The sequence below is a fragment of the Fomitiporia mediterranea genome, assembly GCF_000271605.1.
Source record: "Fomitiporia mediterranea MF3/22 unplaced genomic scaffold FOMMEscaffold_9, whole genome shotgun sequence".
Lineage (NCBI taxonomy): Eukaryota > Fungi > Basidiomycota > Agaricomycetes > Hymenochaetales > Hymenochaetaceae > Fomitiporia > Fomitiporia mediterranea.
Genome location: NW_006760394.1, coordinates 1,934,485 through 1,955,766, shown reverse-complemented (window position 1 = coordinate 1,955,766; position 21,282 = coordinate 1,934,485). Strand labels below are relative to the sequence as shown.

Here is a 21,282-nt window from a genome sequence, read left to right as displayed (position 1 = left end):
GTAGTGCGGACTCTTCTCCAATCGCGCCTCCGAACAAAGGCTCCGACGAGCTCTTCACCATCCCGCAGGGCTCTCTTCGACACTCTGCTAGCGTCCGCTCCGTAGCAGCTCATACGCATACTCAAACGTCATCCGCTCAGTTTGTTATTCCCGAGAATGTCGAAGGCGAAGAGACTGAAGATATTATTGATACTACACCGCCGACACCGCGTGATCCCTTCATGACTCCAGCACATAGTCCTGCACCTTCGGCTCCTGGCTCAACATACAACCTCAGCCTTGCGCAACTCGCTGGTGCAACTGCTTCTCGTCTCTCCATCCAGAGTCCTGCATACGGCTTCGCGGGGCTTGCAAATGGCCAAGGTGTACACTGGGCAGGATCTATCGAGAACGCAAGTTTGAGCCGCGTCAGTACCGCACCGGGTACACTGTCCAACTACCCAGTTCCCCCTGTTCCTCCTCTGCCCTCGCACAGTCGCGGCTCGCGCATTTCTGGCGGCGCAGACTTTGCCAGCGGCTCTGGTGCGGTTGCTCCGACCAAGCGTGAATCTTTCGCTGCACCTCCCAAAATGGCCCGGCCTCCGTCTGCTGTTTCTATGGGAGCGCAGCGTCGGGTATCACAGCGACCTGGCACTGCTGGAACGATCGGCACCCTTGGCTCCTCTACACATCTAACTCCGCCCGGATCGGCTCACTCGCTTTCGGAAAAGTCGGCCCTAGGAGCAGTCTTCCAAGTCCATGACCAGCGCAAGGCTTACCCAACGAAGCGCATGGAATGCAAGATGCTGGAGCCCGGTACAGAAATCGAAAAGCCTTGGCTAAAGAAGCCGGAAGTGCGCGCTCGTGTATCATACTGGCTTACACTCGTGATCTCGATGCTCGGTATCGCTGCGAGTTTCGTACGCTGTTGGTTTGGAGCAAAGGACGTCCAGCTTCTTAAGGGCAACCTATGCCCTGTATTCGAAGACGACTTCAATGGCGACAAAATTGATACAAGCAAGTGGTCCTGGGATGTCGCAATGGATGGCTTCGGGTGAGTAATGCTTTTGTATTTTCACTTTGTCACGCGCTTCCATTTTGGACTCTTTATTTTTGTTGGCGGGAAGTCCGGAGCTTAATCTAGTCTGTTGAGACTCGCCGCCGATTCCCATGCCTTAGTCAACATTTTGTAACTGCCCTGCTCATCCCGTCGGGCATCCGATGTAGAGATGTTGGCAGCTCTAAGCACCTTTTCCTCCTATGATACACTCCTTTCTATGTTTCTCTATGCGGAGCACATATACTCGCGCTCCAAGCGTTGATCGGAAACCACCGCATTTTCGATTTACATTTTAGGCTTTTGACGCGGACAATGATCGACGTGTTTCCGTCGAGTACTGTTTCGTCGTCGCTGATCTCTCGTCTTCGGGTTCCTCTTCACTCGGTCCAGACCCAGCTAATCTTAACTTACCGTTTAGGAACGGAGAGTTTGAGATGATGACGAACTCGCCGAACAATTCTTTCGTCCAGGATGGCATTCTCTACATCGTACCCACCCTCACTTCTGATGTCATTGGGCCAGACGCAGTCTTCAACGGCAAGACTTTCAACATTACCGGATGTACTTCGCTGAATGCGTCTGCCTGTGGCGCCGTCTCCAACCAAACGACGAAGACTGTCATCAACCCTGTCCAGTCAGCACGGCTCACTACGGTCAACACCTCGTCGATCCAGTACGGAAAAGTCGAGATTCGCGCCAAGTTACCGACGGGAGATTGGATGTGGCCCGCTCTTTGGATGCTTCCCGTCGACAACACGTATGGTCCGTGGCCGCTCTCTGGAGAAATCGACATTATGGAGGCTCGCGGTAACGACAGGAGTTATCCCGCGCAGGGCGTCGATACGGTCCGCGCCAGCCTGAATTGGGGTCCACTTACTTGGCTCAATGAAGGCTTTAAGACGTACGGCTTTTGGTCGGCCCGTCGATCGACGTACAACCAGGACTTCCATACGTACACGCTCGAATGGTCGAATAAGTTCATGTATGTGGCCACATCTCTTTCCTAAGAATGCATTCTGGATACTGATACTGACTTTTCTAGTCGTTCATATGTGGACTCCCGGCTTCAATTTATGCTTGACCTTTCTTTCAAAGAGCCTTTCTTCGACCGAGGAAAGTTCCCGGCCACAGTCTTTAACGGCTCCTCGGAAATCCCTGTTCCGAACCCTTGGGGAGAAGACAGCTTCTCTGCTCCATTCGATCAATGTACGTTCCACCCTTTCCTTACAGATAGCCTGTCACTAACATTACGCTCTTTTAGCCTTCTATCTGATCCTGAACGTTGCTGTCGGCGGAACGAACGGTTGGTTCCCCGACAACGTAGGAAACAAGCCATGGCTTGACCAATCTGAGAGTACGTACCAAGCGTCTTATTTTCCCTTCCAAGGGACCTCATGTCTTCTGTTTTCCTGTCGTGTAGCTGCGATGTACGACTTTGCTCACGCTCAGAGTCAATGGTACTCTACGTGGCCAAAGGATGTCAAGGAGCGTGGTATGGCTATGTAAGTTATTTCGGTCCTCATCCTACTACCAATCATCTGACTGATTTGCGTTATAGTGACTATGTCAAGATGTGGCAGCTCTGTTAAACATTCCTTTCGGTTTCTTATTGCCATTCATCTTTATCGTCACTCTTTGCGAAATCTATGCTCTGAAGCACTCAAACATATATGACTTCCTAATTGCCTAGTACACATGCACATCACTATTCCCACTCCTACTTTCATTATTATTCTTCCACGTCTGCGCCCTAGCTCTCGATTTCATACTGATCATTCGCTTTCTGTGTAATCTAATCACTCTTGCATGCATCTTGGACTTTGAAGCGTTGCTTATTCCTATTCAGCTTCCCCCCCATCGGTCTCTGCCGTGTTTCTTTATGACTTCTTGTGCCTTAATAGTTCGTATTCTTTTGTAAAAGGGTTTAGATTCTTCTATAGACGATTGATATGATAGGAATACATTACGCTTAAACATTTCATCGATGACAATAATCCATCCATGCTCTTAGGGAAAGGCATGTACAGTTTGTGCTTATTCCTCCGAGTACAGCAATGGCCCGTGAGATGCATGCCTTTACTCTCGAGTCGAAGAGTTTTGCATCGTACACGGACAATTTGTTTTTGTATAAGACTGTACAGTATTCAAGTGCTGAGCCACTATTGACTGCTATTATAGTCATACATTTTCGGCCAACACACAACGCTCTTATTGAAATAGAAAGAACCGTGTATTATGGAGATGTGCAAGCTGATATGATGGGCCTATGTTCGTGCATCTGGCGGATATTCGATACAGGGCTGCACAGAATTTTGACAAGGAGTACTTATTACAGAAGCTATTACAAACATAAAAATGATAATTCACCTTGGATTTCCATTTGTTTATGCTAATTGTAGTATTTGTGTGGACTAGTATGAACAGGGAGAAATGTTAAGCCTTGGTGGGTATTTGATTACAAGATTTCCTTGAAAGGTGCATTAGCACTAGCAAGGCTGGCAGTATAGGCTCCTCACACAGTATAGATTCATTAATGGATTCCCACTACAGCAGATCCCTCCATGATATTAGTCCATGCTCTTGAGGAGTAACTACTTGACTGTTAGTTGACTGAGAATCAAGGAAACAAGGTAGTGAAGAAGGATAGACAAGCCAAGTATGTAAGGTGGTGTAGGGATTCACTACAGTCTGGGGTTAGCAAGTTGTGTAGACCTCAACTTTACATTCTGTATTTAATACTCTTACATGACAGCTTTCAGACCACATAAAACATTATTGTCAGAATGGAAAGACTTGTAAACTATGGAGATGCACAAGAAAGTCTGCAGTGTAGTGGTTACAGTCTATTCACTCTCATAGCAGACATATTAGAATATAATAAACAAACATATTCACATTATATGTTAAACAATATTCTGAAGCAGGCCTCTGATTAGACAATAAGAATATGATTTAGAATATAGGACAAATATGTTTGTGTACTATATCTTATATATCTGCTGTGTCTAGACTAATGGGCATATACTTTGCAATTGTCACCTGAACACAGTGCCTCTTGGCCAACAGTTAGGAAATGGAAAATTAAACAGATAAAAAAAATTCCAAACCATAGGAGACCCGGGGTTGAATGAGATGTTGGACTAGGTAAAGCTGCAACTGTTTATTAGATTCTAGATAAAAGGATCAAGCTGCAGGGTTTGACAAAAAATCTCCTTCCAAAAAGGTCTATACAAATCATGTTCTAATCACTTACCCTTTTGGGAGGGCCAACAAGCCTTTTTGCTAGGTCTGTACCTGCAAACTATGTTGGCTTCAGAGTGCAAGAATTCATACCTATAATATCTGTTCCTGTTGGTCTGTAGTGATTTCACCAGGATATTAGTATGCTTTTATTTATTCAGTAAGTGCTATACCACACAGTAAATTCAAGCACCAAACATACTCTGCTCACAATGTTGACACGTCTTCCTGTCAAGTGGACACATAAAATGATCTTCATCCTATTCTTATCTCACTGGGCAATGGGAATGCAATGTTGTGTACTGAAATGGAATATGTACAGTGTTATACAGACAATGTGGCATTCTACAACTCAACAGAGATCTTGACGCATTTTTTCAATCTGATGACCCATGAGTGGCCAATAACTAGACTAAAAACTGCAACAATACAAGAACTTGATACAGATCCCACAAGAGGTCGCCCGGTGTATCCTTGATACTTGATATGCAGTGTGATCTGCTCTACATAGTAAGTCCAACTATTGAGTTCGCCCTGTACTTTGCAATGCCTCAGAAGTTGCAATCACGGTGGAAAGAGTTTCCAGTGATCACCTGAGTGCAACACATGGATGTCATTGTTACTCAGCCCCACGAGGTGCAACGATCATTTCCGTTTGTTTCTTCGGTAGGTTACATCAAGAATGCTTGATTGTCTTCCAGCTCGGGTGCTTGATCCTGTAGATCCATACTGTGAATGGACAGCATCTATCCTGTATCTCAGACGAAGCATAAATCCCGTTCGCATCATCTTTCATGCACGGATCTTATAAGAAGACGGCTGGTCCGGGGTGTATCCTTTACCTTGTCCTGCACTCTCTTGTACTCTCTTCTTCAATGGCAAACCAGATTCTCGACTACAGGCGTACTTACTCAATCTTAGCCCGATCTGAACCTGATGGCATCGATCCGATCCTGGCACAAATGCTTCTCTCTGAGAATATCACTGCAAAATATTTCGACGTGGCAATGTTGACTATCTTAGTCTACCATACTTGTGAGTACTATAATTTCTTGAAAGAATTTCACTGACAGAAAGCACGATTTAAGTGACGATGTTGGATAAAGAGGTATTCCTATCATATTACTATTTCTACAGTACTTGCTGAGTCTAAGTCTCTACAGATGAGATATTTTTGGGTGAGCTCCATACTGAATTGTCCATGCCAGTGGCTAACAGATTGTGACAAAAGCCGAAGCCGTGCAATCCTATTAGCCTGATTTATTTTGCAGTGAGATCCAGCAATCCATGCTGCAGCTGGCTCATTCTAACCCCAAGGCTCAGAACCAATGTGTTGGACTCCTCGGAGCAATTTGTTTGATATTCAGTAAGCAGATATTTTTGTTATCTATGAACTTGTGAGAATAATTGGCATTGGTATTGTCCTCTAGTCGATGGTTTCAAACAAAATCTTTTGAGGTAGAGAGCAAATTTAATTATCACTGGCATACACTAAATTTGAACCCGAATTTGTATCGCTTACAGCTGTACGTTTTCTCCTCTGACTATTCGTCCTTATTGAGTTAGCTATTAGGCCGGGCAACATTTTGGGCAATTGACTTGTGCAGTAAGCTATCTTCCCTTTATATTATTCATCATACTTAACCTACCTGCCAGGCTTGTTCACAATTGTTCTGATCGACTGCAAGTATTGCTTCCAACGTTTACAGAATATACTGTATTTATATTACTGCTCTACAGACATTCTTCAAATTCGTGTATTGGCACTTTACCAACAGAGTAGGCTCATTACTTTTATAGATAGTGTCTAAGACTTGCAACTCAACCTAATTCTTCCAGACAGAAGACTTTCGATCTGCTTCAAACTACTTCTTGCAATAGAATCAAGCATGGGTCTCGGCATTCTTATTTATGTAATTCTATATGATGACAGTAAGCTTGTCTATTAAACTTTGCCTTAATTACAGAGTAAACTCAGATATAATGTACTTTAGTGACTGTTGGCAGCCTTGCACAGGGGTTCGAAATTTGCGAGTTTAGCAAAGAGACTCCACAGATACTGTCTACTGTCTCCTGGTGAGTTTCATGCTTACACTGTTGTACTTTCTCTTATGTAATGCAGGTCTGGCCCTCTGACATATGGGATGATTTTACTTTGTTTAGCCGTGTTCAAGGCAGCAGAATACTGGAAAATGGAGTCTGGTTTCAAGGGGTCCCACCTTGTCGGAGTTCTCATCATGGACCAACTTTTATACTACGGCTTGTAAGTACAGAAGTTATGCACGATTATCCAACTCAAGTTGTTATAGTGTAATTTTCTGTTGCATAATGAAGATATTGGATAACAGGTTATCAATCTCCAATCCTCTAGTTTCAAACCTCCTTGGTGCGGCTGGAAGTCCAACCCTTCTCTGTGTCCTCGGGAGCCACCTCCTGATCAATCTAAAGAAGGCAGGAGAGAGAGGGGTAAACGAAGGAACCAATTACCGATCGAGGTCTGTTAGTGACATAGAATTCGCAGAAGGTATGTCTGCTTATGCCTTTATGGTGTAGACCCAGCTGATTTGACTCAGGTGCACCAGCTAATGCGAATTCAAATGACGAAGGGATGATGAGTGCTTGAGGAACCTCGGATGTCTATTAGTCTAGAGATAGATATTGCGCAAGCACTAGTAGTTTCAACCGATTCCCACCGATACTATATTAGTTGCTTTCATATACAATTATGTTTCCAATATTCTAAGCTGCGACGACGCTGCGTGCTTATTCTCTTGTCTTGCTAATTAGTTCGCATTTTCTGATGTCTTGTTCAGTTATTCGTTCGTGATATGTTGTGCAATGTAGTTTCAATCTTGAGAGTGGCAGATGATGTACAAGACAAGGCGTGTCAAGAGAAAGGTTTGACGCATAGTTGTCACAAAGTTCGGGTGGGGTATATTTATTGCACACGTAGCGGTCCGACATTGATCCACTTGCATATGAATTGGTTCATTTTAACTATAGTATTTGTCACAGACTAATGATTTGCACAGGGAGAAAGCTAAGCTTCAGCGGCAATCTGAATAGGGTCAAAAGCAAATTCACTACGCTTCATGAATCGAATGAGCAACTGGGACGCGCGCTTGAATGTCTCGAGCACCTCTTTGCGATCAATGCCAGCGAAAGGGACATAGAAATGCTGGTCTATTACATGAGCATCGTCATCGTTGATACAGCATGCGACAGAAGCTACTAGGTCGAGTGCTTTGCAGCGCACCTCAAGCATATTGTATAACGAGTTAACAGCACATTCTGCATCCCACATATAGTAATGATTTTTGAGACAAAGTTCCGTGAGATTGGGACACAGAATTGAGCTGACATTCCGAGGCGGGAAATAACTTCTGGATGTCTCGTCATGGACAGCACGTCGAAGAAATCCGGCGAAATGCCTATGCAGGTGGATGTATGTATGCCTATCATGCGAAGAGATTTCAGATTGGGAAGGAGTTCAATAAACGGAGCGAGGTTGTAGTCGACAATCTCGAAACCAATGACATCCAGGTATTCGACAGAAGGGAGGGGCTGCCGAAACGTGTTTAAAGACCTCCAGCTCTGAATGTGTGCACTGTATTTGTCCTGGTGACAAATTAAGCGCTGCAGTGTTGGTAAGATTAGTTTACTGATGATAAATGCAGAAGACTTAGAGGTGTCAAATTCAAGAGTGTGGAGTTTATATAATGATGTCGGAGGGTACTGCAGATTTTCATGCCCTTCTAGCCCTTGAAAGAACAAGAACGTCAGAGATTCCAAATTCGGCACCTGTTGGATAATTTCGAGGAGAGGAACTCTCCCGTGTTGGTATCCAGAATCCTCGGGGTATGTCAACTCCGTCACGCTGGATAAATTCCCGTCGCTAGTTTCAATATGAGGAAGGCCACCGATGTGCAGAGATCTCAGCTTTGGAGAATGCGAAGTATCAATATATATTTGTCTTGCGCTCGGAAGAGATGCTCTCCAACAAATGGAGAACGTTTCCAAAAGAGGTACGTCAAGAAGCTCGATTGTTGTTGCACTGCTAGCTTTCCATTCACCGAAAGTGAAATAAGCTTGTCTCCACCGATGCTGATGATTAAGTAACTTCTTCAGAACGCGCTCCACAGCGTCACGAATCGGTTTGGCACCCCGTGTCTCGTGATAGCAAGCGCAACTAAACGATAAACTAAGTGGAGCAGCTTTGGACCTCTGGATACAATTATCGACGGCTTTTATGTACCATTCAGCTCGTTTCTTGTCCTCCCTACCTCCAAAGGGGACGTCGATGTTCGCCCATACAGCTGGACATGCTATTGCTGCGTAGTTCCAGCTCCGGCAAACTTGCGAAAGGCGTATCGGCACTAGCATGGGTTCAACACGCGACAAACAAGAATCGTGAATAGTTTCCTCAAAATACGACGGCGTCAAGCTCTCGTCAAAGGATTCCAACCGTTCGGTCCCCCAAAGTGGTGATTCCCTCCATGACATCTGTCCTGCTTGAGCGAGAATCTCGCAGAGGATATCGAAAGGTAGAGTATCATTGTTTTTATTGTTTTTCACAGATGGTTCACTCGGTTGCTCTTGAGTGACCACTTCAGCGTTAACTGACTGAGAATCAGGAGGATGAGACATCTGAAGAAGGAAAGATGATTTGAGCGCGTAGGGTAGTGCAGGGGTCCGTTGATAGTGAGCAAGTTGTCCAGACCAGAGCTTCACATACTGCTATTTATTGCTACCGTATGGTGGCCTTCCGACCACATACAACACTCTTGTTGAGATGGCCCAACATATAAATTATTGAGATGCACGAGAAAGTCTGCAATGTGGTGGTCGCAGACCACGCACTGTGGGCCATCGGCAATATCCTCCGTGAAAAAACTTTCTCAGCATGGTACCTATCAGACAAGGGCTACCAGATAGAAACGTTGACCGTGGTTAAGAGAAATATGCCAAAGCAGAAGAGGCAGAGTCTGGACAAGCTGTAGGACCAGGTAAAGATGTAAGTTACTGTATAACTTACTACGGTGAAAGCAGCATTGACTAATAAGTAGGAAAAAACCAAAACCAGCGCGATGCCGATAGTCGTTATTTCACGTGATACGTTTTACAGCCGTTTGCAAATATAATGAGACTTTTTGATTTTGAGCAAAGTGAAGAAAAGTAAGAAATCACAAGATAAATTACCCTGTATTTGTACAATAGACCAGCAGCCCTGGTGTTTCTTTTTAGGGACCTATACCAGGAAATATACCATACCATACCATACCATGATTTTTTGAACTTAGAAAATAATAGCGAGCATGATCATTGAGACAGAGTGAATGAGCGTCGTGCCAGCGTCTGTGCATACAGTCTACCTCCTGCTACCTGTCCCTAACTTTTTAACCTGTCTATTGCTATTCTATTGAGTTTCCGAGGCTGAGCACAATGAGCAGTTGTTGGGCGCCCAGCGAATGACATTGCTGGTTTCTTCCCAGAGTTTGCAAATGCAAAAAAAGTAGCCTGAGATAATCTCACACAGATTAGAATGTTGTCCAAGCTTAAAATATCAAGGTCATACAGTCTTAGACAGCAGATTTTGAGGTCTCTACTGATGCAGCAGTTACCCACAATTGTAGCAGCTCAAAATATATGCATAGACACTGGCACAACACGTCTCATTCGCTAATTTGTGCCTGCAAATTTCCTCTAAGTCTAAAAAATCATGTGATTTCTTACATTACATCACGTCGCTCAAAATCAAAAAGTCTCATTATTTATGCAAACGGGTGTAATAACGTTTCGAATGACATCATCACATCTTAGATTCTTTCCATCCTCTGACTCAGTGACTGCACTCCGCAACTTGTGTGTGTGTGCGACACGACACGCACATGTCCTAAAAAAATGAAGTCATAATATCGCCATCGTTCATTTGTATCTCATAAACTATAAGCTGTAAACCTCTATGAATGCACTAGGGATGACAGCCCTGTTATTATTTATTTTATTAGTACGAGATTTCTCGGAGGCGAGGTGATCTCTTTTCAGTCTGGATAATATAAGCAATATAGTGCAAATAGAGAAGTGTAAAGTCAATAGTGGAGTCAATATAGTAGCACGCATTTCGTGCTAATGTTTCATTCCAGCGCTACTTTAAATATCCCCGAACTTTGTGCCAAAGGACGGGAAGCGCACAGATAGCTCGGGAAAATCGTACCCATTGGGGACTAGGCCTCTGTGCCAACTCACCACAGCATCAAAAGTGCCTCCAGTCCGGTCCATGCATTGTAGATTAGGACAGGTATACAACGAACAGGTTAGGGCGGGATCATGATTCATACACCAGAAGGGGATATTGTACTATTTATAGGACTTATTATGGATCTTCTAGACCCGTTTGGATCTTCAGCGAGGAGCAAAAAGTATAAGAGGCGTGATTGATTGATTAATTGTACCGAGCGTGTGAAGAGTCCTGAGCTGGTGTTCGTGCCGGCATTACTTTTGGCTGACCCGGATGGAAAAATCCTTGAAAGTGCGCCACTTAAAATGTAGCAAAATCGTCTGTGGAGGCAAAAACTGACGAAAATGGAGAAAGCAAAGTGCGATGACGAGCAAGGCACGTTCGCATAATTTACTCTGCAGGGACAAGCGGGACAAGATGTTGGCGCCTGACGTATTGCAGATCCATGCCCATGTGTATGTAAGCAGAATAGAGTGTGATGAGTGCTAAGAAAAGACACAAGCCATCGCCAGTCCAGATTTCATATATATTCAAATCCCAACCAGCACCATGGCGGCAGCGGCACACAAATTATTTATATCAATTTTCAGCTCCCCTTCCTGCTCACGCCCCATTCCCCGGCCATTCTCCTCCGTCCTCACTGTACACTCCGACCATAGAGGTTGTGTGTTCGTTGTAGAGACATAGACGACCGCCCAAGTGCATATATACACATGCCGAACGACATGCTGACGCAACATTCAAAAACACGAGCTCGGCGACGCCGGCGGCCGGCGCTGCCCACTCCACTGAACACGCTGTCCTCGTTCGTAGTGACGCTGTTTACCGTCGCCCTTGCTGCGCTCCCTGGCGTACGGGCACAAGCGGCTCAGCATAATCTCACAGATGCGCAGATCGCAACTGTTGTACAGCGACTCGCAGATGGAGCGAAGGAAAGGTGAGAGGAATATCATCATAATACTTTTTTTTTAAATTATTCGATTTTACATGTGCCTTTCCATTTCGTTTGTATACTTTGTGTGTCGTATTATTGTGCGTCTATGCGTCGGGATCGCCCGCACTGTGGGCGGATAAAGAAGGAATAGCGCTTCCGCTTCAGGGCTGGGCCTCTAGGCGTCGGGATCTGCGTGCGCTTCTGTGGTCCCGATTTGCACGGAAACGCTTGCAGTCATGCTCTCACCGACGTCATTATTTCCCATTTATTTGCACTTTTCCCCCAAACCTCGCAAAAATAATTTCTGACTCTATATTCCTAGTTGGGAACTCGGCACTCGCCAACAAGCACTCATCGAACTTAACACACCAACATTCTCCGTACTCAACGACACTTCGGTTCCTCCACCCAGTTCAGCACCTGACTCACTATCTACTGTCCTCAATATCATCGCAGCCGTCATCGAAAACAAAACCACTACTGCCTCTGCGTCGAACCTTTCCAGTCCACAGTCGTTCTTCCCAGGAGACGGCAGCGCAGCGGATCCAGCTAGCAACGGCGTTGCAGCGCTTGTTGCAAATTGGACGGGGAAGAATAATGGGAGTATTAATTACGGACAAGCTGCTGTCGACCAGACGAATTACCTGTGGTCGAGTGCGGTGCCAAAGACGGAGGACGGTGCAATTAGTCATCGAGTTTCACAAGTACAGCTCTGGTGCGTTTCGTTTCCATTATTTATTAAGGAAATTATGGTTTAATTTGATTAAATGTCTCTCCTGAATGTATTGCAGGTCCGACTTCGTTTACATGGTCCCACCCTTCCTCGCATACTACGGCGTAATGACACAAAACCGGTCCATGGTCTCCGAAGCCTACAACCAAATTTCTCTATATCGAAAATACTTACGAGACTCACACAACGGAAGTTTATGGAGACATGTTGTCATGGGATCCGATTTTCAGGATGAAGGGTTTTGGAGTACAGGGAATGGATGGGCTGCCGCGGGCATGCTTCGCGTACTTGGGACGATTCAAAATAGTCAGTATAGGAATGCTTTGAAGAGTGAGACGAAGGATTTGAGGAATTGGGTGAATGAGATACATGATGGGATGTATGCGCATATTGTAAGCTTCTTCCTTTATTATCGTCGTGTTTTGTCCCGTGTGCAAAACTGAGTTATTTTGTTATGGTTGACGTGTTCTATAGCGCGACGACGGGATGTTCCACAACTACGTAAACGACAACTCCACATTCGTCGACGCAAGCTCCGCAGTCCTACTCGCATCAACAGTCTACCGACATGCTTTACTTACAAACACACATAAACACCTCCCCGACGCGGAATTCGTTCGTAAACAGCTTTGGTCTTTCAACTCTTCCTCTCCTCCTTCACCTTCACCCTCCTCTTCAAATGATTCGTCGTCTTTGGCGAACATGACGCATTTCACGTCAGACGGCTGGCTCACACCGGTCGTGAACCCACATTCCTTCGGGCAAGAGGGGAAGGACAGTCCAGAGGGACAGGCGTTTGTGGTGATGATGTATGCTGCTTGGAGAGATTGGGTGGAGAATGGTGCCGTCGGTGCGAATGCTGCAATTCACTGTAGAGGTATGCCACAGGGAGTTTTGGCCCTTGTGGGGATGGGGGTGGTTGTTGGTGCTTTGACGAGTCGGTGGTGATGCGTGCTGTGAGCTTTGGGGAGAGGTTTGTGAGCTTGGGCTTGAGCTATAATTGACGGTCCTTGCCAGGGATTTTTTTTTCATGGTTGAATTGTCATACTTATACCATAACCTAACATAAAGGAACAGACTGACGTATCTGACACTGATGGTTCTAGAGATACATCCATACTTTATATCTCTTCCATTAACAAAATCTTGTCTATTTCCAATATTCTGATATCTGTGTTTCGGCGGACTTTTCTCCCAGGATTTCTTCGTTTATTCCTATTCTGTCTACGTTTGTTGACTTTGTTCTACACACGTCTGTATACGATTATTCCATGGCCTGTTGTATACTTAATTGTTTATTTTTCGCCCACTGCTTGGATAAACCGAAAGCGTACATCATCCATTAGCAAGGATCAAGTGCCAAAGCAGAGGCTAAGAAGCTGTGGTGATAGCTTAGGGAGGGATAGCCAATACTAGAGAATACAAGCTCCATTGTTTCAATTCTGAGACGAAAAAATAAAATAAAATATGGTCTCCAGTCTAGAGAATTGCGCAGAATTGAGTGAAGAACTTGCACGTGCGGGAAACGCGTCGACGCGTCAAGCAACTGAACAGAACTAAATCTGGACTATTCCTTCATCCAAACTTGGTAAATATACAGAAAAAGCGTTCAAAGACAATCCATCGCTGTGGACCATTGGCAGCGATTGTGTGCCATGGTAGTCTGTATTATTCTTGTTTCAATAAAGGACCACTTAAGACATTACGAAGTTTCTATTTTTCCGTTAGAGAGAATTCGCTTAAATCTGTATGCGCGTGTTTGGGCCACCCCGAAACCCTGGGAAGGTCGTCCGCTTAAGCGCCGTATTGATGATGCTGCGTCCTCCTAAGGAATAAAAACCTACCGCGTTCCGCGACGTCCTCTCCACCCTTTGCAACATCCCAAGACATCAAGACACTCAAACCGTTTGAAGAACGGTAATTATCTTGCTTACTGCTGGTTCAGGTCAAGGTATGTTTCATCTCCGAGGTTTTTAGTTGTTTATTAAGCCACGCGTTGTACTCATGCTGTTTTTTTGTACGTACAGGCTAAGCAATTGGTGGAACATGGGTATCCGCGTGCCATCCCAGAGTGATCTCTCGGAACCATCTTCGGAAAACCTCGCTCGTAAGGTGCGCCATGACCAGTCCCGCGCGCGTCAGAAGAGACGCCAAGCGGAGACGAAGACACAGGGGAAATATGGAACTGAGACGCGCCGGACGCGTAAGGAGTCTCCCTTGAAGCGTTGGCCGAGTAATAAATTTGGAGTAAATGGCCCGTCAGCGTATGAAGGTTCGTTAACGCCTGAGGAACTCGCTGAAGCGCGCGTGCGGTTCAATCAGCCAAGGAAAAAGTCCCAGTCCCAGTCCCAGTCCCAGTCCCAGTCCCAGCCACATGAGTCTCAAACCGCGGCCACGACCACTGAGCAACACCAACCTAGGGGCATGCTCAAACGTAGTCTGCACTTCCTCTACGACAATTTCCTTCCGAAATTTAACGTTCCGGAATGTCCGCCGTCTACTGGGTCGTTCTCCAATGCACCGGGCGCGTACCCTGGTTCGTTCACGCAACCTCGCGCTCACTCGGGTCCAATGCCGCAATTATTTCCAGGATGGTCGAATTGCGGGACGCCAACTGGTTCGTTTTCTAATGCACCGGGCGCGTACCCGGGTTCATTCACTCAACCGCAACCGCGATCCCATTCTCAATTCCGTTCTCAACGCAAGCCCGATCCCAGATATGAACAAACTACACCTTCAGACCCTATGAATGACAATGAAGGCATGTCTGATGAATCCTTCTCCCCTTCTTCCAGCTCCGGTGCAAATCGTAGCTCTGATTCTGGTTCTTCCATGGGCCCCAGTTCCGGTATTGGGTCTTCAGACAATTCTTACACCGGTGCAGAGTCAGACTTCCCTCCTACTGATCCCGGATCCTCATTCGCCTCCTTTACGCGAGAACGGGATAATGACTTGAATGCTGAGCGAGATGCTTATGAGAAACGACGTGCGCGGAAAGAAAAGAAGGCATCGCGCGAGAGTCTGGAGGACTGGAACGAGCGGCTTATGAGGGAGTATCTTGATGCGACTCGCAGACTCGATAGGAAGTATAGAATGCGGAAGGAAAGGGAAGCGGAGTATAAGCGGATGGGAAGGGAAGAGGAGTATGCGCTAGAGGAAGCACGTAGAGCGGAGGAAAACGAGCGGAAGCGACGAGAGAAGAGACGGGCGGATGAAGAAGATCGGGAACGTCGCAGGGCGTTCAACGCTCGTCAGCGCGAACGTACGTCGACATCACGTTCCGCGCACTCTCGCTCGCATCCATATGGACGCACGCACAGTGGACGACACTTCAATCCCGCATCACACATTAACGACTCTACTTCCTTCAAACCTGTCGACCCGCTTGTCGCCCACTTCGAGTGGTACGAAAATCAATGGGCGGCCATAACCTCCCTCTCAGGCAACACATCTCTCGATTTCTCAAGCATTCCATGGCCTTCACTCACCATCCCTCGCTCAGCTGCGGATGTCACTCCAGAACACGTGCGCGAGTTCATTCATCATGCGATGTGCCGCGCAACTCAAATGGCAACAGCACGGACCAAGAAGGGAGAACGGTTCGCTGCTAAGAATGAATTGAAGAATTGGCATCCGGATAAGTTCACTACGCGTGTATTGGCGCGCGTTGTGGATGTGAAGGAACGTGAGGTCGTACGCGCCGCTGCGGATGTGGTGCAGAAGACTTTGACGGCACTCGTAGCTGCTCTCTAAACGGCTACCGAATTTGGTTCCTTGGACTCACCGGCCGTAAATTTTTTACAGATATTGATAGAATCAGCAACATCGTGTTTTAACCCATTCGATCTACCGTGATCGAAGCAACGCATACTCTCCGACTTGGATTTCTTTAGATCTCGCAAACAGCTACCTAATCTTGACTCTCTCAACGGATCTTGGATACATGGGCTTTGTACTTCTTGCTTCTTCAACTTAATGGGCATTGCATATGAGGAACTCAGAAGAAAAAACATCCTGCTACCGCGCAGGTGCCGATGTATCGCTAGCCATTCCCTTATTATTTGTACCTATGCCTTTCCGCTTCTCACTATCTCATCTGTACTACAGTCTTCTGTTATGTGTCACTCCTTATATGCGCCTCTCTTCTTATCCACACATGCAGTCCTTCCTTTTCTATTTTCCTAGTACTCCTCTCGACGCTCCTTTTCTTTCGTCTCTGTTGTGCAAAACAATCTGTTCTCTTCTCCGATACCTGGTCCAACGTCTAAATACTCATAACCTGAATGTTTATATTGCATATTAAAAAATTTTGGATATAAATGATGTGATCGCTACGTGCCTTGTTTCTTCAGTGATTGTCTTGGCCAATTTGTGCAATTTGTACATAATTGCTTCCTAATGATATTGAATTATAGATCTAGCATAATCCAACCTAAGCTGTTTTGAGTTACTGCATATGCCATATATAAATTAATGCACTGCACAAACAGCATTAAAAGCATGGGGGGAAGTACAGGTTGTGCATGATCCGTGTGTAAGACCTTGAAGATGTAGTACTTGTCATCCATGACGCTGATCTGTTAGACTCGTGCACGTGCAATGCTATTCGACACTGTGAAACAGCTCAAGCCACATTTCTATCATCCATCCGACTCTTGATGCAAGGACGGTAATATCATGTACATATAGCAGATACAACGACTGTCTCAGCCCTCGTCCCAAACCAACACGTGCTTGCTAAATGGGTATCCTAAGTCAGGCCGACTTGTATGCTCTGACACTATCTCGTCTAACCCTCGGACATGCATGTTACGAACCAAATCCGCATGGCAGCTTCGACTTCGTCCGGGTTGGCGACGTTGGTTTCATGTTGGACGACCTTGGTAAATTTGTAAAACCATTCAACACCTTTTATCCCCCGGATACCTTGGAAAATACTCATGACCACAGTTGCTTTCCAAACGAGTTTGAACCGATTGCAGAGCCACATAGGCAATGTACACAACTGGATTCTTTGAGTCCCGGATGCAGAGGTTCCGAGAACATCAGGATAATTGACGATAGTGTTCCTATATCAGGGTCAGCAACACAGTTGTCCCGTGTTTCTCCCCCTCCTACTTATTCCTACGTCTTGATAGATCACCTGTTGAAATTAACACTAGCAGGAAAGTGGAAATATCCTGCCTATAGATATGTGGTGCTGCACTCATAACGAAGTTCGAGGCGACTCGTTGTGTAGCACTATCTATCCGAGAGATGCGGGACTATATGCTTGACAATTGCTTCTCGTGGTTGCGACTTAGCCAGGAAGAGGGATTCAGTACTCAGTTGCACAACCTTATGATTGTCACCAAAACTGTTTTGACTGGCGATTGGGAAACGAAGATTTGGAAAACTGTAGATTGGGATACTGGGTACAATTCCAGCACTGTGACCGAAATGCCTAATGGTGGCAACATTGAATTTCCGTTCCAAGAGCGATCCTGGTAACATGCTCAAGTTCCCGATGGAACAGGACCTTACAGAGAACCCCCACTTCCTGAAGGTATAACTCCCAACTTCGATCAGTGCATATTCTTAAAAGGAATGCGTGTCGCAGATAGAGAATGGTACAAAGAGGTGACTAAGGCTGCGAAGGTAACTCGCATTCTGAAGGAAATAGGCATGAGTAAGGAAATGGATGCCGAAGAATGTTACGAGAAAGTAGATGAAGTTTTTAAGATAATGGCAGGTGAAGAGTTGAACGAGGGTGATTCGCCAGCACAGTCAATTTTGAAACTAATGATGGACGTCGAATTCGAGCTTAAATTTATTGACAACCCACGTATCTTATCGACTAAAGCTGTAAGTCTCTGTAACGCACGAGTGTATAGTAACTTAAGATTGTTACAGGTTAAAAATACAGAGGATGTTTTGATGCTATACATATTTGAGGTTGTTAAGAAAGGGGGAAGAGAGGTTAAGTGAGAGGCTTAGAGAGATCACACAAAGAGGGGGGATAGTGGACTCGGCTCGCTCTCTCACGGCTTGCTTCATTGTCTGTTGATTAGTTAGTCTATATATACTATGTAAGTATGTCTCAGATGTAGAATGTATGATGGAAGGTATTCCATCATTGTTCGTCATTGCTTGTAATGTAGTTTATATCATCTGAGACATACTCTCGTGTAGTCTCATCTTAACACTCCCCTTCAAACTCTTACTAGGTCTAGTAGACTTGTAAGATGTTTGCTTACAGTATGTATAGATAGTTTAATCATTATAACTGCATTGTACAATTGTTCGTTCGTGTAATGCGTTTATAACTTGATGTAGTTAATAATAATATTATTGGCATTATAGTAATGCATTGTTTGTTCTGTGTACTGTCCGTTCTGAATGTTATCCACTTTGTGTTAAGTTTGTCCGATGTTATATTGTTTAAGTATATTTAATTTGTTTGTTCGTTTGTAATATACTGTTCAATAACAGCATTGTTATCACAATAGATCGTTTGTAAATGTTATTAAATAATTTATAAATGCTTTAGAGACCTGTAGAATCTTGTTAGCATGCATAGGTATGTATATACACATATTTAAATCATAAATGTAATTGCTTGTTTTGTTTTATTGTTTGTTATTCAGTCATATTGTTTGTTATTAAGTTTGTTTGAGTACTCTAGTAATTTCCTTTTTACTTCACTGTGAAACTAATGAATCATGCTAGTAAAATGTATATTCAATGTTACAATAATATCCTTCTTTAATCATCACTGTCTGTGTTCGTCTACGTTTGTATATGTGTTAAGCATTCAGCAATAGCTGATTTATGTCTTCAGATTGAAGCTTTGCATTGATTGTATATTAGTAATATTAATAATAATATTTGTTTTTGCTAGATTGCTTCATTCTGAGATCAATGAGGTTTTATGCTAACATATATTTGTTGCATAGATGTTATGTCTGGCTGTAGGCATCTTACTATGTGTCTAGATGCATTGTATATGTATTATATCATGAATGTACTGTTTGTTCATTTGCTTTACATTATTGTTTACAGTTATGTATTAATTTATTAACATTATGTTTGTTAATTGATTGTTTCTAATGCATCCTGAGTAACTATGTGATCTGTTGTGTTGTTTCTTTAATAGCCAACATAGTTATCTATTGTAAATCATTACTAACGTGTGTTCGTATTATTTATCATTAACAATGTTATTGTGAATTGTCACAATTGTAGTATTGTGTGTATATATGTGTGTATGTTATGGCTATTGTTCTTTACTTTTTCTTTTGCAAAGAATGATGTATTGTAACACAATCTGCATATAAGTAATATATCAGATTATGTTTACTATAATTGTCTCCTAGCATTCTTTAGTTAATCTAGTGCTATGCACAATTGTAGTATTTGTTCAATGTTTTATTTGTTAATTGGTTTGCTAGGTAAAACGTTTTATATATTAGTTTTATTTATTTTATTTGAATCATCATATAGATATACCTTTTAATATCTATCCAATGTATTTCATAGTATTATAATACTGTTCATGCTTGTATTAATTGTACAGTGAGGGCAAATTAATTGTTTGTACAAGAATCGATTTAATAGTTTTATTTAATTATATGTATGTGCTCCATACTTGTTTATATAGTTATTATCTGTGTATTGTTCGTTGTAGTTGTGAATTATATTGCAATTATATCTGTATTATCCTATGGATATATTATTTATCGTTTTATGTATGTTCCAAAGTATTATTTTCGTTATTCATTACTTTTATCCATGAACTATAGTCTGAATTAGTGAATTATTTTGTTATATGATGTGATAATTGTCTGTATATTATTTATTTTCGTATTAAACACTGTTAAGTTAATTATATTATCATATTAATATTATTTGCCAAGTATGAGCATTTGTTTTGTAGTAGAATTATTATTTATTTAACATTGAAGTTCAATCACACATTGTGTTGACTTCTGTTATTTAGTTCTAATTGATGTAATTTTGCTTTGTACCAAATGATTTACCTTTATGATCTGTTATGTCTGTCTGTAACTTCTATTGCTTAGTCAGTACTTAATCTGTGCATTTTGTTATTCTATTTTTCGTAGTGTCTGTAGTATTATACTTTCTGTTCTGTTGTTTATATTTAGTTATTAATTTTTTGTGTATATTATCCATTTGTGTATATTATCCATTTTCTCCCCTTCAATTCAAGAAGGTATTTCTTCAAAGAATTGGATATTTCTTTAACGTTTATTAGTCATTGTTATAATATAATATTTATATATAATAATTGTAATTGCTTTCGTGGTTTGATTTCTAATTATTAGTATTTTAAAGCTGTGCATAATGTTCATTATTTTCTATAATGAGTAATTTAAATGTTATTACTATTATATCTTTGTTACTGTTAATGTTTGTCAACTTATATAATGTGTATTTTGTTTGTTATAGTAGATAAGTACACATTATGTATAATATACAAGTTTTGTTTGTGCTCATTATGTTTTATTAATAATCATTCATAACTATGAATGAATATTTTGTTTTTGTGTTGAAAACATATGGTAATTTGTTTGTTTCTGTATAATATTCATTTAATAACATTATAATTATTATTTATGTAGTGCTTTTAGTAAATGTGCTGAGTTCTATTAAGTATGCTTGCATCTGTTATTACCTATTTTATATTATATTGTCTGAGATAATGGCTTAAACATTTTATTAATTTATTTAATCATATTATATTATGATTGTTTTCAATCATAATTATTATAATAATGTGTTTGTAATAATTATATTTGTATTATTCGTTGTAATAGCCTTATTAGCTTAATACTTTGCTCCTACAAGCTACATTGTCACAATGTAAATTTAATAATTGTTTGTTAAGGTATATATGCTGTACAGTTGATGTTGCTGTTACAACTTTGAAATTTATTATATAATCAACTGCTGTGATAACACGTTCTGTGTAATTAAGTTGTATTAATGTGTCGTTTTGAGTATATTAGAGATATAATTCTTTCATTCGTTGTTAGTATACATTTACACAATTGTATTAATGTGTAAAGTAGTATCATTTGTTTAATAATTATAATTTT

At 42.7% G+C, this 21,282-nt stretch overlaps 4 protein-coding genes across 4 annotated transcripts; 3 read left to right on the top strand and 1 right to left on the bottom strand.

Moving 5' to 3' along the window:
- Window positions 1–782: 782 nt before the first annotated feature.
- Window positions 783–2,628, top strand: FOMMEDRAFT_91184 (putative member of glycoside hydrolase family GH16; the record flags this gene model as incomplete). The annotated part of the gene is made up of 6 exons (XM_007269284.1): window positions 783–1,033; window positions 1,458–2,021; window positions 2,082–2,245; window positions 2,301–2,393; window positions 2,460–2,541; window positions 2,598–2,628. The coding sequence occupies 6 exons, from the start codon at window positions 783–785 to the stop codon at window positions 2,626–2,628; spliced, it is 1,185 nt and encodes a 394-aa protein (XP_007269346.1).
- A 3,540-nt stretch (window positions 2,629–6,168) lies between these two features.
- Window positions 6,169–6,902, top strand: FOMMEDRAFT_159313 (uncharacterized protein; the record flags this gene model as incomplete). The annotated part of the gene is made up of 5 exons (XM_007269283.1): window positions 6,169–6,211; window positions 6,274–6,355; window positions 6,402–6,542; window positions 6,628–6,803; window positions 6,853–6,902. The coding sequence occupies 5 exons, from the start codon at window positions 6,169–6,171 to the stop codon at window positions 6,900–6,902; spliced, it is 492 nt and encodes a 163-aa protein (XP_007269345.1).
- A 417-nt stretch (window positions 6,903–7,319) lies between these two features.
- Window positions 7,320–8,926, bottom strand: FOMMEDRAFT_30565 (uncharacterized protein; the record flags this gene model as incomplete). The annotated part of the gene is made up of 2 exons (XM_007269282.1): window positions 7,320–7,535; window positions 7,568–8,926. 2 exons carry the CDS (start codon window positions 8,924–8,926, stop codon window positions 7,320–7,322), a joined length of 1,575 nt encoding a protein of 524 aa, XP_007269344.1.
- A 2,316-nt stretch (window positions 8,927–11,242) lies between these two features.
- Window positions 11,243–13,454, top strand: FOMMEDRAFT_112116 (uncharacterized protein; the record flags this gene model as incomplete). The annotated part of the gene is made up of 4 exons (XM_007269281.1): window positions 11,243–11,454; window positions 11,774–12,166; window positions 12,243–12,576; window positions 12,659–13,454. The coding sequence occupies 4 exons, from the start codon at window positions 11,243–11,245 to the stop codon at window positions 13,130–13,132; spliced, it is 1,413 nt and encodes a 470-aa protein (XP_007269343.1). The 3' UTR covers window positions 13,133–13,454.
- Between the last annotated feature and the right edge of the window lie 7,828 nt (window positions 13,455–21,282).